The 17,617-nt window shown below is 40.4% G+C and overlaps 1 protein-coding gene across 1 annotated transcript in view; it reads left to right on the top strand.

Annotated features, from left to right (window-relative positions):
* The window catches only part of FAT4 (FAT atypical cadherin 4), a 153,292-nt gene that overhangs the window by 345 nt on the left and 135,330 nt on the right, over positions 1-17,617 (top strand). The window contains 1 exon segment of the mRNA XM_010710090.2: positions 17,290-17,451. Coding sequence (XP_010708392.2) covers positions 17,290-17,451 — 162 coding nt within the window.

The following is a 17,617-nucleotide window of genomic DNA, read 5'->3' as shown; positions in this document are numbered from 1 at the left end:
AGAGAGAAAGAAAGAAAGAAACAAACAAAAGAACAAAAAACAGGAAATACTTTTAATCTCATCCTTTACTTTTTATCCAGTCCTTTGGACATGAAATAAATTATTTAAAGAATTCATCTGCATCTGAGATGGCACTTTTAAGTTCTTGGTTGTGGAGTTGTGCTGCCTGTGCTGAGCAGAGCCAACATTTTCCTCTGCAGTTATCAGAGCATGTGCCATGTCACTGCCTCACGAAGCCAGTGTGAACAGTGCAACTTAACTCAGGGATGGCTAGATCTAAGCCTAGGGGGAAAAATAACGGGGGAGAGGGGCAGTAGCCTTGCATTCTTTCAGCTTCTGTTTTGTTAATTATGGAGTTTTATAAACTGCTGTAGACAAATCATGCTTCCTTTTCTGAAAAAAACGGGGAGGGAAGAATAGCAATTCTCTCACCAAGTGGGTGCTGAGTATTGGGCTTCCCCCCACTGCAGAGCCTCCCCTACCTTCCACTCTGAGCAAAACATTTCACTGTGAGACTATTCCATCAAAGCTCAGAAAGAACCAAGCTGTAAAACCAATGACATGGAAATGGCTCAGTGCTTTTCCACCATTTTCTGTACCTTAGTAAGCATCTCAATACCAATGGGCATCAAAAACTCAATAAACAGGGAAAATTTCTAGCAGATATTGTAGAAGTTCAAACTTGAGACTGATCCCTCAGTCTTCTGTCATCTCTCTCAGGAAATCTTTGTTTTTTCCTTCTCTGGGAGTGTTCATAGATAGGAAAAAGAATGATTATTGTGATGGTAAGATCACACTGGGAAACCCTGACAACTTCTGTTTGTCAGCAAATTTGGATACAAAAGCATTTCATAACTCTGCTTTTTCAGCCTCCTCTCTCCTTGCTACATTCATAACATATACCTCAGCCAACCATATATTACTGAAGGTCTCTGGATAAACATAGACTACTGCAGTCCCTGCCCGTACAAAAGAGACTATGGAGCTGAAGCTGTTGTTACAGTAGACACCTCCTTTTGTTTCTGCCTCCTGTCTGAATGAAAAGGAAACTGTAATTTTTGATAGGGCTGTGTCTAGGATCCAAGAATGTAACCATGCAAGATTTTCATCTTTAATGAGAGCTTTTTCATATCTTCTCTGCCCATAAATAAATCTAATCTTGACAGATTAGATTCTTGCTCTCTTAAATGCTATCAGATAATTTATTTAATAACCTCTGCGTTGCAAGAAAGGAGGTGGGGACTTGCAACCCAGTAACTTCAGTGGTATCTATGTGGGGAAGAGACAATAGGAGGAGTTCTTTAAGCTGTAGATATCCCACTACCTCAGATACTGACTCATCAGATTCAATGATCAAGCATAATCATTGAATTTTTTTGGCTTTTGAATAAGCAGTCAGTGCACTGGCAGTAGAGAAGCCAGTGTACTTGAATGCCAGTGAGAGGCTGAAGCTGCAGTATCAGAACCTCTTTAGGATAAAGAACATGTGCATATAGCTGGCTCTCCTACAAGAACCGTGAGGATAAAGAAATAAGAGAACAAACACAAGTAAGTTTGTACCAATCTGTCTGAAAAACTGTTAGAAATGACTGAATTTTATCATTATGTTACTAACTCCTCATGGGCAGTGGGGAAAACACTGCAGGAGAAACATAGCAACAGGGCAACTCTAATTACAAGAACTTGATTTTATCTGAAGATAATTCTTACTTTCAACTCCCCAGCTCAGGAGGGGAAGCAGTACATGCTGCTCTGTGCACTCCAGGCTGCATCTCTCTTCTGTGTGTGACATGAGTTAAGGCACACCAAATTTTGTCTGACATTTGCTTCAGAGTTGAACATGCTGCTTTTTTTTTTAATTAACTGTCATAGAAATTTAATACTGACTTAGAAATTTCTGTGACTACAAGAACCTACTGGATACATGCACAAGGTGAAATCCTGGGATTTTTTTCCATTTATTTAAATAAATCCAAGATAGACCTTGATTCAGAAGAAAGAAGACAAATGTTTTATCTTCTTAGGTATTTCTCTGTCTTCAGGAACTTTTCCTCTATCTCATGGTATTTAACATGTGAATATATATAAAACCTTATAGCAAGCCTTTGACTTATTTAGTCAAATCTGCTTTTTAAATTTTTTTTTAACTTGCTATAATTGAACATATGGAATTGCTTGGAAAAGGAAGAATCCACACAAGTTCAGTGTTGCTCCAAATTTTCTGCACTTAAAAAACAATGGTATAAATATGCCAGTCAAATTCATACTCAAATAATATCTGGTATTCTGCTACACTAAAACATGCAACCCTCTCATTCCTTTCTAGTCACAGTACAGACATTGATTTTGTGTTATCCTTACAGCCTTTATTATCAAATGTAATTCATTTTCCAGATTCTGAAGCCAGATGCTATTCTCCTGAAAAGCATTTGATGTACATAAGAGTAACAGCCAATTGTACTAAACATTTCATGAATTCCTGTGTTCCAGTGTAGCTTTGACAAGATTTTACTAATTAAGGAAATCTGTTTTGCCCAAGGAAGGAGAAAAGGTCATCAATATTAATAATGTCAAGATCTTTCTCTCATAATCTGAATCTCATATTTTATAATAAGAATCATAAAACAATATTCTTTGGAGGATAGAAAAAAAATCAGTTTTAGCAGGCATCCACTGAGCAAAGATAGATAGGTGCACTGCAGGCTATACTGAGCAAAGTATTTGTTGTCTAAAATGGGCATATGGCAGCACAGGCTTTCAGATAGGATTTCAAGCTCTAAGAGGAATGATCAGAAAACTCTTCTCTGAAACACCAGTTAACATGTAGCTAGCTTTGAGTACAATAGGGCTTTTCATTTCTGTGATGTTATATTCCCAAGAATATTAAAAATCAAGAAGAAATTTGGTTTAACAGAATTAACTCTTGATGAAAATAGAGGGAAGATGTTGAAGTCCAATCAGCAGTTATGGAGAGGAGAGAGCCATGCAGAAGAATGTGCAGTGTCCCACAGCACAGAAGCTGTGCTATGAGGAGTGAGGCACACTTGCATTGGGTTGAGCTGCAGGTCTGATGTGTGCAGTGCAGAGCATCTATGGGGTATTTTATGATCTCTGACTTTTTTTAAAGCAGGATTATCATATGCCATTAACAGGGTTCTAAGGAAATACACCTGCTTGTAAAAATACACAAGAATCAAGATGTGCTCACTAGCAGCATTCAAACTAATGCACAGCAGTCACCACCTGCTAAAGCACCACTTTTTTGCAGCATATCCCGTTTATGCCTCAAATTTACTTTACAAGAAAGCAATACATCTAGGTTAAATCTGCACTTCCTAGTAAAAAAAGAGTGAATTTAGTCTACAGTAAGCCAAGAGGATGCTAATTAAAGATTGCAAACTATTGTTCAAGTAATCAGTTACATTGTTTTTTCTACATTTTGTCATCACTCTATATATTGTATTCCTCCAGAATATTGCATTTAATGCTGGTTAGAAAGCTGGTGTGCACCAACTGTGCTTGCTACAGGATTTAATGATGCCTTATGTAGATTTTCTTCTGCCAGTGTTTAGTTAGATATTGATCCACATAACTGAATGACCTTTTTATTGATTTTTTTTAAATAATTGATCTATACACAGATATTTGAGAGATAACACTCTAGGCAATAAGCACTTTCATCATTCAAAATTCTGCAACTAACAAGTCTTACTAAATTCTGCAACTAACAAGTCTTACTATCCGTCTGTAGCTATCTTGGACCATGTCTTTTACTGACGGACAAAACTAAATATTATTCCAAGGAGTGAAATAAAATCATAGAACCACAGAATCCTTAAGGTTGGAAAAGACCACTAAGATCACCCAATCCAACTGCCAACCCACCCCCACCATGCCCACCGACCATATTTCTCAGTGCCACATCTCCATTGTTCTTGAACTCCTCCAGGGATGGTGACTGCACCACCTCCCTGGGCAGCCTGTGCCAGTGCATTACCAGTACATTGTTCTGAAAAGTTTTTCCTAATATCCAGTATCTTGATATCCTAATATCGAATTGCCTGACCCTTAGATGAGCAGCTGTATGCAGAAGGAGCTAAGCTTACAATTAAGTCTTAATTGATATTGATGAGAAATTGAGTCAGCAGAGGTTGTGTAAGTTGTAAGTTACAGAACACATTGAGTCTTCTAAAACAAAAGCTTCTTTGGTTGTTTCCATTTTGTAATACATCCCATTATTTTTGTGGGACACAACAGGTTCAGGGGAGATTATTCAGCCTAGGGCAAAAAGGCCTAATCATAGGGCTGCTCTTTCGATGGCGCAGCCCTGATTACCCAAATGCCATGGGGCCACTGAATACTTTTTCATAATTAGGACCCTGGCTAATGGTAGTGCTTTCAAATGTAATTAATAACTTTCTGGGGATATTATTATTTTGAAAAACAGGAGATTGTGGTAATTGAAGTTCAGAAAACTGGGGTAGAACTAACGAGAGCTGGCATGAAATTAGTGGGGAATTATGGGAAATAGCAATTAAGAAATACGAAGTTATCTTTCTCTTTTGAGGCTATTACACAAGCATACAAGCAGGAGACTTCCACTCACATGATATGTTAAACTCAATGGAAAGAATAAAAGCAACATTACATTTAAAAGATTGAAATAAACCCTGCTCCACAAGCATGGAGAAAGGTGGCTTTGTATCCAGTGTGGGCTGGAAATATAGTCCAGCTTTTCACATGCTCAAATCTGAGCAGGCAGCTAGGAGGAATTTACATAGATGCTCCAAGAAAATACTAAGGGTATTAGTTTCTGCAAAATCCTTAACTTTTTTTTCCTCTTTTTAGAAAATAACAGAGAGCTACTGTACCCTGCTGAGACCAACATCTGTGCAGACAATTAAACCCTTTTAGACCTCGAGCAGGGGAAACTCAGAGTAACCCGCCCTTTTCTACTGCATCCTCTGAAGGATTACAGATAAATAAAAGATTTTGCAAGCATCTAGGCATATACATAATTACAAAGAGGTCCCGCTGATGTGTTTTTAAATAAATTTGGTTAACAATGAAGTTTTATTTCCTGAAAAATACTGATATTGGCACTTGGGTCTGAAATGCAGCTCTAACGTCTTTGTTGTGTACCCAGCTTGGAAGGAGGCCAGATCTGAGGTAACAGAATAAGCAGCTGAAGAAATCCTTGAGTTTGGTTCTTCAGATTTCACAGGAAGTAATTTCTCAAAACTTGCTTCATGATGATATGACTCCACAAGCTCACTATATGGCATTCTGGTTTTCTTTTCCAAATCTTTTCAGTCATTTAGCTAGGGTTGTACAAATGATACAGAATATTTCTGCAGCTTACATTGGTATCTGGGAATGTAGTTATAAAGGGGACTCCAAACAATGGAGGATGCCAGTGTGTTATGGGTATCTTAAGGGTGCTGTGAGTTCAGTCCCTGCTCTCAAGGACTTAAAACTTAAATGAACAAAGTGAGCAAAGAAACTGAAATGAAGAGCTCTGCAAAACGAAGATGAATGAAAAAGACACATTTGCAGATACCATTTTAATGGCACTTTTTGAGGGAAAATGTTTCTGCTGAAATTATTCTGACCCAGGCCTGTGTATTAACAGTTCTTTGTGCTAACCTCTGTACTTTCCCCTGTGCTCATACCACTCTGCAGGAGCAAAAGCTCATACATTTAACAATGAATGTTAGGTTCTGGGAAATCGCCAGCAGCAACTCAGGTTCCCAGGATAAGAAAAAAAGAAAGAAGAGGACAGAAAAAAAAGAGAAGAAGAAAGAAATGGACAGACTCTTTAGCAGAGTCTGTTGTAATAGGACAAGGGGAAATAGTTTCAAACTAAAAGAGAAGAGATTTAGACTGGACATAAGGAAGATAATAAGATTATTGTGGCAGTGGCACAGGTTGCCCAAAGTGGTGGTGGATGCCCCACCTCTTAAGGCATTCAAGGTTAGGCTGGATGGAGCTCTGAGCACCTGATGTAGCTGTAAGCGTCCCTGTTCATTGCAGGGGAGTTGGACCAGATGGCCTTTAATGACCCCTTCCAATTCAAACGATTCTATGATTCTATGAAAACAGATAGATTGGCTGTGATTATCCCTCACTGCATCCACCCTCGACTTTATTGCAGGTATGAATCCACTACCTCTGGGGACAGGCAGCAGGTGGGTGCTTCTCACATGGTGACTCTGGCAGTGCTTTGCTTTGCTCTAATAGATGGAGACAGTGCTAAGAAAAATTACACCATGGTAATTATGTTCTTCTTCTGCATGATGATAGCATGTGATGGATGTGCTTCCTATCACTGAACATACTTGACTGTTGAAGCTTAGCTCCTGGCATATGTAGAGTGAAAGAAGATGTCTCTTATGTCACCTTGTTTTTTGTTTTTAAATCCCTGTATTCATGACACAATATCAGGAAACAAGTGTTCTGCTTTCAAAATGTTTCAAAATTGTCAAAAATAGTACATTTCACAAGTCTATCTAGGAAGTCATAAAGTAAATTAGAAGTTAGGACACAGGGTTATTAAAGTTTGGGTACGTCTCCCACGCAGACTGTGGAGTCAGTAGGACAGTGTGTGTTCTGGAGCATGGATGGCCTCTGCCTGCAAACCCAAGCTAGGCAGGATGGAGCACCACAGAAAGAAGAAGCCTGGATGGGGGAAATGTAGCAGAAATGCTAAATCATGGCTTGAAATAGTGATTGAGCACCTGGTGGGAAGGCAGGGCCAACCCAGGGGAGCTCAGGTGCGTGCAATGTGACTGGAAGGAGTGGATACAGGATCTATCCCTTCCCAGACCTCTTTTAAGGGTTGGCAGTGGAGGTTAGAATATCTTGCTGGAGATCTTTGATTATGTGGAGGTAAGTAGCTTCTTTCCTTAATTTTTTGTGCCTGTGGCTGTTGACTCTGCATTTGAGCAAGTCCTCACTTGCTATAGCCTGGCACCTTGTTGCTATGCTGTCATTGTTGTACTTTCTATTGCATTACAGCTCACAAACAGGGAGGGAAATGCTTCTTTCTGACAGTATGGTTGTGCTTCGAATTTGGTTTATACTCTGAGTTCAGTGTGATGAGCTACAGCACCAAGGTATAAAAAGTGCTGGTTTCAACAGGCATTAAAATTGCAGTGGTGAAAATACTTATGTTGCTGTGAAAGTGTTTACTTCTTAAATAACTACTGTGTATTTAAATATTGATTTCAAAATGTGGCTCAGTTAACGGGGTGGGATGACTTGCATGTTTTAAGAGCAAATAATAGTTTAAGTTTGCACACACAGATTAACTTCATGATAAGATTTATAGAAAATGTAATTACGAGTGTTTTTCTAATAAATGATAATAAAATGAAAGAACAGCCCTGCCAGAGCAGACATCCTTATAACAAAGCTGAGGAAGTGTGGGATAGACGAGTGGACAGTGAGGTGGGTTGAGAACTGGCTGACTGGCAGAGCGCAGAGGGTCATTGTTAGTGGTGCAGAGTCTGGCTGAAGACCTGTAACCAGTGGTGTCCCCCAGGGGTCTGTGCTGGGTCCGATCTTGTTCAACATCTTCACCAATGACCTTGATGAGGGGATAGTGGCCACCCTCAGCAAGTTTGCTGATGATACGAAGTTGGGAGGATTGGCTGACACGCCTGAAAGCTGTGCTGCCATTCAGCAAGACCTGGACAGGCTGGAGAGCTGGGCAGTAAAAAACTGGATGAGGTTCAACAAAAGCAAGTGTAGGGTCTTACACCTAGGGAGGAATAATTGCACGCACCAATACAGGCTGGGGGATGAGCTGCTGGAGAGGAGCTCTGCAGAGAGGGACCTGGGCGTCCTGGTGGACGACAGGTTGGTCATGAGCCAGCAGTGTGCCCTCGTGGCCAAAAAGGCCAATGGCATTCAGGGGTGCATTAAGAAGAGCGTGTCCAGCAGGTCGAGGGAGGTGATCCTCCCCCTCTACTCTGCCCTGGTAAGGCCTCATCTGGAGTACTGTGTCCAGTTCTGGGCTCCCCAGTACAAAAAAGACAGGGATCTCTTGGAAAGAGTCCAGCGGAGGGCCACAAAGATGGTGAAGGGCCTGGAGCATCTCCCCTATGAAGAAAGGCTGAGTGAACTGGATTTGTTTAGCCTTGAGAAAAGACGACTGAGAGGGGACCTGATCCAAGTTTATAAATAGCCGAGGTGTGACGGCCATAGTGGTGAGGCCAGTCTCTTTTCAGTGGTACGTGGAGACAGGACGAGGGGAAACGGACATAAGCTGCAGCATAGGAAGTTTCGCACGAATGTGCGTAAGAACTTCTTCACGGTGAGGGTGACGGAGCACTGGAACAGGCTGCCCAGGGAGGTTGTGGAGTCTCCTTCTCTGGAGATATTCTAGTCTTGCCTGGACGCTTACCTGTACAACCTGGTGTAGGGAACCTGCTTTGGCAGGGGAGTTGGTCTCGATGATCTCTAGAGGTCCCTTCCAGCCCCTACGATTCTGTGATTCTGTAAACTTTGTCACTTACTGTAGTTCACTAACCTCATCATGAAACATATTTGTCTCATACTCAATTTTGTAACGTTGTGCATCCAAATGGTTTGGCACAGACCTCATATGAGGTCAAAGTCAACCAAATAAAAATATTGTTTAAGTGCCTTGCGCAGGCTTTATATGCCCCAGAGACTACTCATTATGAATGAGGAGAAAGCACTATCTAACTTTTTTTTTTATTGTGTCTCTACACCCAAATAGATGTGACTTAATGAAAAGTAAATTTTCTGGTTGAGACCTTAAAGCTAAGGCAAGACTGGCCCTTCTGGCCCTTGTAGTCAAGACAAGGCTACCTCTCTGCTCAAGTTCATGTTATACTGTGTGTGCTGGAGTGCTTGCGTGTATATATGCAGATGTGTATATGAACACCTTGAACAAGTTTTAGGACAAACTTGTTTTGCTCAGCTCTGAATTAACGCATCATCTAGGTATTACCAAGTTTTGCTTGTGCTCCAGAGAGCAGACTATGTGTAGAATCATAGAATTGCTAAGGTTGGAAGAGACATCTAAGGTCATCCAGTTCAGCTATCAACTCATTCTCTCCATACCCACTAATTATGTCCTTCAGTGCACATCTCCATGGTTTTGAACACCTCCAGGGACAGTGACTCCACCACCTCCCTGGGCAGCCCATTCCAATGCCTGATCACTCTTCCTGAGAAAAATAATTTCCTAATGTCTAACTGATATGGTTAGACATCTGCTCTACCATGGCTGGATATTAGCCTATGTATTTCCCTGCAAATGACAATCTCAGATGTCATGGGCAGCCCTGCCAGGAGGAGAGGGACCTGGAACACCAGTGGATGTGTAGCCACTGTGTTGACAGTGTGGCCACCACTTGCCCCCCAGCTCTGCATTGCTGCAGTGCTCATGAGGAGTAAAGCCCCCGGCATGGTGCACCCACGCGTGAGCATTACATCTGCTGCTTAAGCCACGAAGTAACCATTCTTCATCTATTGACCCTCTTAGTAAGTATCCACTTTCATTTGCAGTTACCATTTAGCAAGTATAATTTACCTCAGAGTAGTACAGGTACCTATATTACTGTGCCCTGAGGATCCTTTCATAATACAGAATTCTAGTGTTACTTGCTTTTTTAAAATAAAATTCTACCTTAGTGATTTAATTGGTAAAATACTAAACATTTAATTATCATACACTATGATCTGTTTCACCTTCTCTTCAGCCTGAAGGCTCTTAGGGTTTTCATTTTGCTTTCAAAGATCCTTCAGAGTAAATGCTTATACCAGAAGTGAAAGGCTTGTTCCATTTTGAGCCTGATTTAATTCTGTGATCTTTCTTTTTTATTGAGTGTGAAATAGAACCTTTTGCTGTATGGAGATGTAGGACAAAGTCTGTACAACGTTTACATCTCACACTACTTTGCATAGAGCCTACATGCATCACAGGTTTTTGGAGGTGTTAAAAATAAAGTGGGAGGGGATTTTTTTGTTTGTTTTTTTCCTACAGAGAACACTATTTAATTTTTTTTTTTTTAATGTTAGGAGGATTCTGTTTCTTATGTAAATTCACCCCCTGCTGTTTCTTCACCTATCATTATCTATTAGCAATTTGGGTTGGGCTTATAATAATCAAGTATCCCAGCGATGAGCCTAAGAAGTTAATTAGAAGGGACTGAGCCTTCTACTAATGTTATCTGTCACTCTATAAATAGCTTAATAGGAGTTCATTTATTCAGGTTTATAAGCAGCTGTAAGGAAAGCTCTGTAGGAGGGGTTCACAGAGTCAGATTGTTCCATGACTTTCATGCTTTCTCTGCAATGCCTGTTCAGGGGATTGCTGGGAAGTGGGAGCTGCTTTTGGATAATGCTGTCAGCTCTGCAGGTTGGTGCTGCAATTGCTGTGGAGACGTATCTTGAAAGTATATAAATACATGTCAGTGATCTTTACTTTTTTTTATTACTTGCCAGGTCTTTTTTCCAACTTTTTTCCTTTTTCCTGTAATTATTTCCATGCTAAAATAGCTGCCAATTGTAATTCCAATCTGTATCAAAGCTTTCTTCTTTTGAACTCCAAGTCATTTTAATATGAATGAATTTTCTGTTTCAAGAACTGAATCTGAAATGTTACAGGTACTTTATTTCTCTTCCTTGAATAAATGGCATCACAGCAAGAGCCATTAAAGTAACACTTAGCATCAGGAGGACTATTAACAAAACTGTTGGGCTCCTAAGGACAGATTTAACTTTCAGATTTTCTGGTGTGCAGGACTGTTGTATTAGGCTGATAGCCTATGCTTCTGTTTTAAAGGCATATATTCTCATGAAGATGGAGTAAAGGTCCAACAGTTCTCCAGTAATTGATTAAATAAATTATTGATGGATTACAGATTAAATGTGTTGGATTCGAGACAAATACTTTCTCCATGTCTGACTGTCAGTGGTTACATTTCAATACTGTACACATCACACAAGAAAACCCTATCCAAAGCCTGTAGTATACAGATATTGAAGGAATAATGAGATGCTCTCGTTCCCTTTCTTTAAATCAGAAAAGAAAGCTAAACAAGCAATGAGAAGTTCTCCAAGTGTTCACACAAATTATGGAATAAAAAGGCTGAAATCCTGGGACATAAGCAAAATTAATTACTAGTTATTTAATTAGTTAGCAATGCTATCTGCTTGTGGCTTAGGCAACAGTTAAGGGCAGATAATGCTAATTCCTAACTGAACTGTACCATCTGGTGGGTACCCAGGAAATTACAGTTTCAATATCAAAACCAGTATACTTTTCAGTCTAAAACTGCTGAAAATATAGACACTTTCTGTAAGTGCCATACTATAAACAGAATATTACAAAAACACTTATGTAACTTTCACTTTCTAATATTAATACTTCAAGCCCTAATAATAATATATACAGATCCTAACTTCTAACTTTTCTAGTGCAAGTTTTACAGTGAAATAAGAGTGATGCAAACCTTCGGTTGTTATTTAGGCCCTTAAAGTCTTGTGACAAGGAAATTCTTGGAAAGAAAACCAAGCAAACAACGTAGGAAAGAAGCACTAGTAATCATCTGTAGAATTCCTTTTTTTTTATTTTTATTTTTTCCCCCTCCAGATCTGTTTAAGTATCCTTAGGAAGTGATAAAGTGGAGGATTTGTTTAATGTTTTTCTATGATTGTATTTTATTTTTGTTTGTTTTTCTTTCCTGTTCAAGAGACACACCTGATAAGGATGGGGTGTTGAGGGGAATGGTGCTGAATTGTCTTCCTCAGCTATAAGAGGTGTCGTTAAAAGCCTTGAAAAATACTCCAGCTACTGGCTTCAATAGGGTTGTGCCAACAGCCAGCATGTGAGCTATTAACAGCAACAACAAATAAATATGGTTTAAAACCAAAAAAGCAACGATCACCACGTACAGTGAAGAGCTTTGCTAAGTACTCTAGCTGTTAAAAGAAAAAGAAAACATGCCTTTATAGATTTTGCAAAATAAAGTGCCTGGATTCAAACCAACATATTCCTGGGCTATAAAACTTGTCTGAAAAAATGTGTTTTTTTTTTTTTATTTTTTTCCCCAAACACAACTTGTCTATTAGGAGTTAAATATTGAAAGATCAATTCAACTCTCATTAGTATGACTGAGAAGGCACCCAAGAATTGAATTGGAAAAACTTATCCTGCTGTCCCTTCCGAGGGTGAGTGATCCTCAATAACACATCACGGATTATTCCAGCATAAAATCTGCATCAGAGCAAGTAAGCCTTGAAGGAAGACTAAATAAGGTATCTCTAAACAAGACCCTGCAGATACTCAAGGCCAGGCTGGATGGGGGCTTTGAGCAACCTGATCTAGCTGTGGATATGTTTGTTCATTGCATGGGAGTTGGATTAGATCACCTTTATATGTCCTTTCTAACTCTAAGGGATTCTCTGAAGGCTCCACAATGAATTATCTATGCACTGTTTTGGCTTTGCTTACAGTGATAAGTGAGCCATTACAAACTCTACTTTGCAGCCTTTGCTGGACATAAGTGCTCTCCTTTGTGGAAGGCAGATGAGTCAGCGGTGGCTGGATAAGGGAATGAGGAAAACATTGACTTCTGTGAGCTGCTTTTGCAACCAGTAAAAAATGAGTGTGAACAGTGAAGAATAATAACTTTGCAAATGCCTGCAGGCATTCCCATGTTGCATCAGTTTCCAAAAAAGATTTTCCTCCACTGAGCCCCATGGATGTGTTTGCAGAAGGTTCTGTGTGGAGCCAATAATACCAGCTTGAGTTCCAGAGAGCCAAGGGAACCTCTGTTCTCCAGGAATTGTAGCAATTACATATACTCACATCCATAATTTTTAACAATTTGTTTCAGCTGATAACACGGACCTCAAGAGAGATCACATTCAGGTGAATGATATCTAAAAGTCTCTGTGAAAGGAGGCGCTTCTACAAAGTGTAGATAATCTGCAGTCACACTACTGCTTCACTTGCTCTTGTCTGTAGGTTGACTTGCACTAATTCTGGCTTATGTAGAGACCTTTGACTTGTGGTCTTCTGCAAAATGATAATCATGCAAAAGTTGGACTCAACAGTTATTAGTTTAAATCAGTGTTGTTGTTCTGACTCAATAATTGATGAGCGTCTTCCTGAGAGAAAAATTATATTACTATTTAACAACAAAGCAAAGATGCTTTCCACTACGTTTGCCCCAAACTGAAATACAAAATGGTGTTTCAAATTTGGATGCAGTTAGTCAAAGGAAGCAAGAGCATAATCTCAGGAGAAGTACCAAAGAGGATTTGGTTTAATCGTTTAATGGATGGATGCTGCACTTTCTTAAGAAAGAATTATCTCAGATAAGGCAGAGAAGTACAATGAATAAATCCATTTTTTAGCTGAAAAGCTAGGAAAGCATTCTAGGAAATAATAAAAGTCTAGAATTGGGAGAGAAAAGGTGGGAAATGTTTGTCCTTGGTAATTGGACATTTTAAGAAAACAAACCTCAACAATTAATAGAACCCAGCTTTGCTATCAAGTTTTGTACTGGGAAATTCACTGTGTTATTATAAGACCTAAAGTTTCTGATCACCATGATGGTTTAGGGCCTGAAATAGCACTGGGAAGAAGCAGGTTCCAAAAAGTGCCTGTGACAGAGCAGTCTGAAACCTGACCTCTCAGGCTTCTTTCTGGATGTCCACAATTCTCAAGCAACTTGGTTGTCATAGCACCTTCTATAAAGTTCTGCCAAAACATAGAAATATCACTTCTGAGGGGTTTTATAGGCCAATTAAACAAGCTGGTTTTGTCTGGCATTAAGGCATGGAACATAGGTTTTAACAACAACAAAAAAAAATAGTTACGTTGTTTTATGTGAGTAATGGCAAGACTGGTCCTGAGGTAAAAGCTCCGGGAAAAAGTCACACTCTAACACTGATGAGGAAAACATTTGTTTGGTTCAAACACTAGACAGAGAGATATATAACAAAAAACAATATTTACAGTGCAAGTCAAGAACCATAATCTCTCATCTTGGCTGCAAAATGATACAGCTTCACATAGCACATGGAGCTATAGTTAGTCACAACTGGAAATCTACTCCTCCCTGCCTGAAACTTTTCCTCCCACAAAATCGACAAAATTAATTCTCTAAAGAAGTGGTCAAAGAAGCAGAATTTGAGCAATGAATGCCAGGCTGCTTTCTACAATATATTAAAGCAAGCTTTATCTAAGAAACGAGCAAGAAATTGCTTAGAAACTCTGGTAGTCATTTTTGTGGTATCCATTTTTGGTAATAGAGTTCTTTATAGTATTTTACTGAGATTGCAGTATTTACCTCATGTTGGATATTAGGAAAGACGACTTCTCAGAAAGCGTGGTGATGCATTGGCACAGGCTGCGCAGGGAGGTGGTGGAATCACCATCCCTGGAGGTGTTCAAGGAACATGGAAATGTGGTACTGAGGGGCCTGGTGAGGGTGGGCTGGTGGTTGGACTACGTGATCTTAGTGGTCTTTTTCAGCATTAATGATGTTATGATTCTAATCCCTGATAAAATAGACCTGCTGAGGGAGACTAATTGAAGGGAAATGATAGCCCTAAAAATAATTTTAAATATTTGGAGTTAATGAGGTATCCTTGTCCTGCCAGGGTGTTTCTAGTGGCTCTGCCAGGGGCCATCTATTCTTGGTCAAATACTGTTGTAGGATATTTACCAATTGTCTGTGAGGAAATGGAATTCATTCTGATTAAAAAAAATAAAAAATAAGAAATGTCAGCCCACAGAAAAATATGTGGTATAGCAAAATGGTACGTCAGTTATTCATACAATTTCTAATGCTTTTTAATCAAAATATAGCCTGTACCATATGGAAATGGAAAAAGGAGTAGTAATATTCCCACAAGAACTGTGTTCTTGGTTATCTTTGCATACTGGAAAGCTGAACTTTGAGAAACACGCATTTTAATATCTGGTAAAGTTGCTTGTATAGGAGCAGAAAGTGTTGGTCACACTGACAGGGGAGCTGCTGGCATATTTTTGGGTCACGCTGAGAATGAAAAAGATATCTGCCTCATTTCCTGACTACAAAACTCCCCAGTGCAGTGCTAATGTTTAGAAAATGGATTCAATTACTACATGGAAGAATACAGGAAAATCATCCTGAAGCGATGTGGTGAGACTTTCTGTATATATTATGGCAGTGAAACTAGTGAGACTGGAAGCTACATCCAGGAAAAACCCAGGCAGACCTCTGGACAGCCTCTAGCTCTGCAGGAGTGGCATCAGGCAGATAGGGATGTACTTCCACAAAAGGCTCTGACATCTCCTTCCACAAATGAAGCTGCAGCCTGCAGGTGATAGAAATGTGCAGCTGCCTGCAAGGGATAGGGAAAATGCCAAATGTCAAGTCCTGCATTGCTCTGGAGTGTGGTGAATCAAACAGGCAGAGGTTTTATGGTCTCGAATCGCAGAATCATTAAAGACCTCTAAGATCAAGTCCAACTGTCAGCCTGTCCCACTGTGTCCCTCAGTGCCACCTTTCTACATTTCTTGAACACCTCCATAGGTAGTGACCCCATCACCTCCCTGAGCTGCCCATTTCAGCACATCATAACTCTAACAAGTTTTTCCTAATATCCAGCCTGGACTTCTCCTGGCACAACTTGTGGCCAATCCATCTTTTGTCCTATCACTGTTACCTGGGAGAAGAGGCAGACCCCACCTTTCCACAACCTCCTGTCAGGCAGTTGCAGTGAGCCATAATGTCTCTCCTGAGCCTCCTCTTCTCCAGACTAAATAATCCCAGCTCCCTCGCCTGCTTCCCAAATGACTTTTGCTCCAGACCCTTGACAGCTTTGTTGCCTTTCTCTGGACATGCACCAGTGCTCCGTCAGCATAGTGAGTAGAGAACACAGAAAAATCCCACCAGGTCTGCTGAATTCCTGATTGCTTTTTGTTCTGGCTACAGAACACAGTTCAGTTCCTCTTGTAATATCTTATTCTAGGCCTGAGACCTCCTAAGACTCTGTGTGATGATAGGTATACATCCAATTTTCATTTAGTTGACACAGGAACAAAACATGCTTATAAACTTAAAACACGTCCCCCCAAAATATGAGTGGTTCTTATTTTGTTCATTGGCCCTCAACGCGCTTCCACACTGTCTGTGCCTTCTGGAGCAACATTTCAGCCATGTCAGTGGCTTCTTTGGGCAAAACAGCACTGGGAACACTGTAAGCACAGGCAGTGCTGATCTGTTGTTATGAGGGCACTGATATGTATTTGCAGTGCTGAGATGAGATTGCTTTTCTGTATCTGGAGATGAAAGCCTGGGGAACTTTTGGGTTGTGTTATCAACAGAATTGCAGACAGCACGAAAAATGCCAAATGAACTTTTCTTCACTTTATTTCTGCATTTATGAATTGCTAGTGGGTTCCTCATAACGACATTCAAGGCAGAATAGGGGATCTTGATGCAGCTGATTTTGTTCCCCCTGTGTAAGGCCTGGACGCAGAGAGGCACTGGCTGTCACCCTGTCTGGCAAGGTTTCCTCGCTGCCTTTCTGCCTTTTTACCAGCAGAGTGCGTGTTGCGTTCACATGCATGTGAACAAATTGTTCATTTATCAGGAAGCAAAATCAGGGGTAGTGACAGAGAAAAGAGCTGATCCCAAAGAATCTATGATACTGTTCCATTAACTCATTTAAAACATGCCTTGCTGACAGTACTAGCGACTGCATGAATCACACTGTTTTATATCTAGCATAGCTGCTCCAGTTTCAATGGCTTGATTTCCAAGCCATTAAAATAACTTTTTGCTAAAATAATAATTATAATAATAAACTAAAATCGTTATAAATGCATCTAGTAACTTTGATTATGTATAAAACAGCAGCTATGACTCAGAATATAGTACAGCTGTTTTAAGGACATTATCAAAATTTTCTGACTGAGGTTGTTTTGAAAATCAGCTCTAGAAATTTGTGCAATTTCCTGCATTTTATTTGCAAAAGCACTTTCTGAATCCTATGGAGTGGAATTTGGATGTACTGAAACACTTTGGGAATGTAGCATAGTTCCTCTGTGCCCACGTCGGCTCTCTGGGGTATCAGTTGATGTGCCATCATGCACGAGTTGCAAAGCATTCATTATTTGCATTAATATAATGCAAGAGGCGGCCACTTTTACTCTAGTACCTGCTGTTGTCAGGCCTCGTTTGCTACTGTAGCAGCATAAACCCGGCGCCGTGAAACTCATTAATTAGGCACTCCCGTTTCTCAGCTCTGCAGCCAGGGGCCGCCGCACGCCTGCGGACGGAGCTCGGCGTCGGGGAGCGGCGCCGTCCGGCTGCGGTGCGAACACCAGGGGCCGCTCCGGGACCGCGGTTGCGGCACGACGGCTGCGGGGCCCCATCGCGGTCCCGCTCCGACGGACCGGGATGCGCGGCTGAGGTTTTTGCCGAGGAGAAAGGATAGGAGTCTGCTGAAGTTCGTCTCGGGATCTTTATTGAAAATAAGGAAATGAGCAGAATTTAATAAGAAAAGAAAAGTAACAAAAAAAAAGTTAAAGGAAATAATAATGTGAAGTTAGGTGATAACGATAAAAATAAAACTGCAA

This window comes from Meleagris gallopavo, chromosome 4 (assembly GCF_000146605.3).
Source record: "Meleagris gallopavo isolate NT-WF06-2002-E0010 breed Aviagen turkey brand Nicholas breeding stock chromosome 4, Turkey_5.1, whole genome shotgun sequence".
Taxonomy (NCBI): domain Eukaryota; kingdom Metazoa; phylum Chordata; class Aves; order Galliformes; family Phasianidae; genus Meleagris; species Meleagris gallopavo.
The sequence above is the reverse complement of the archived record's forward strand: the minus strand, read 5'-3'. Positions and strand labels throughout refer to the sequence as shown.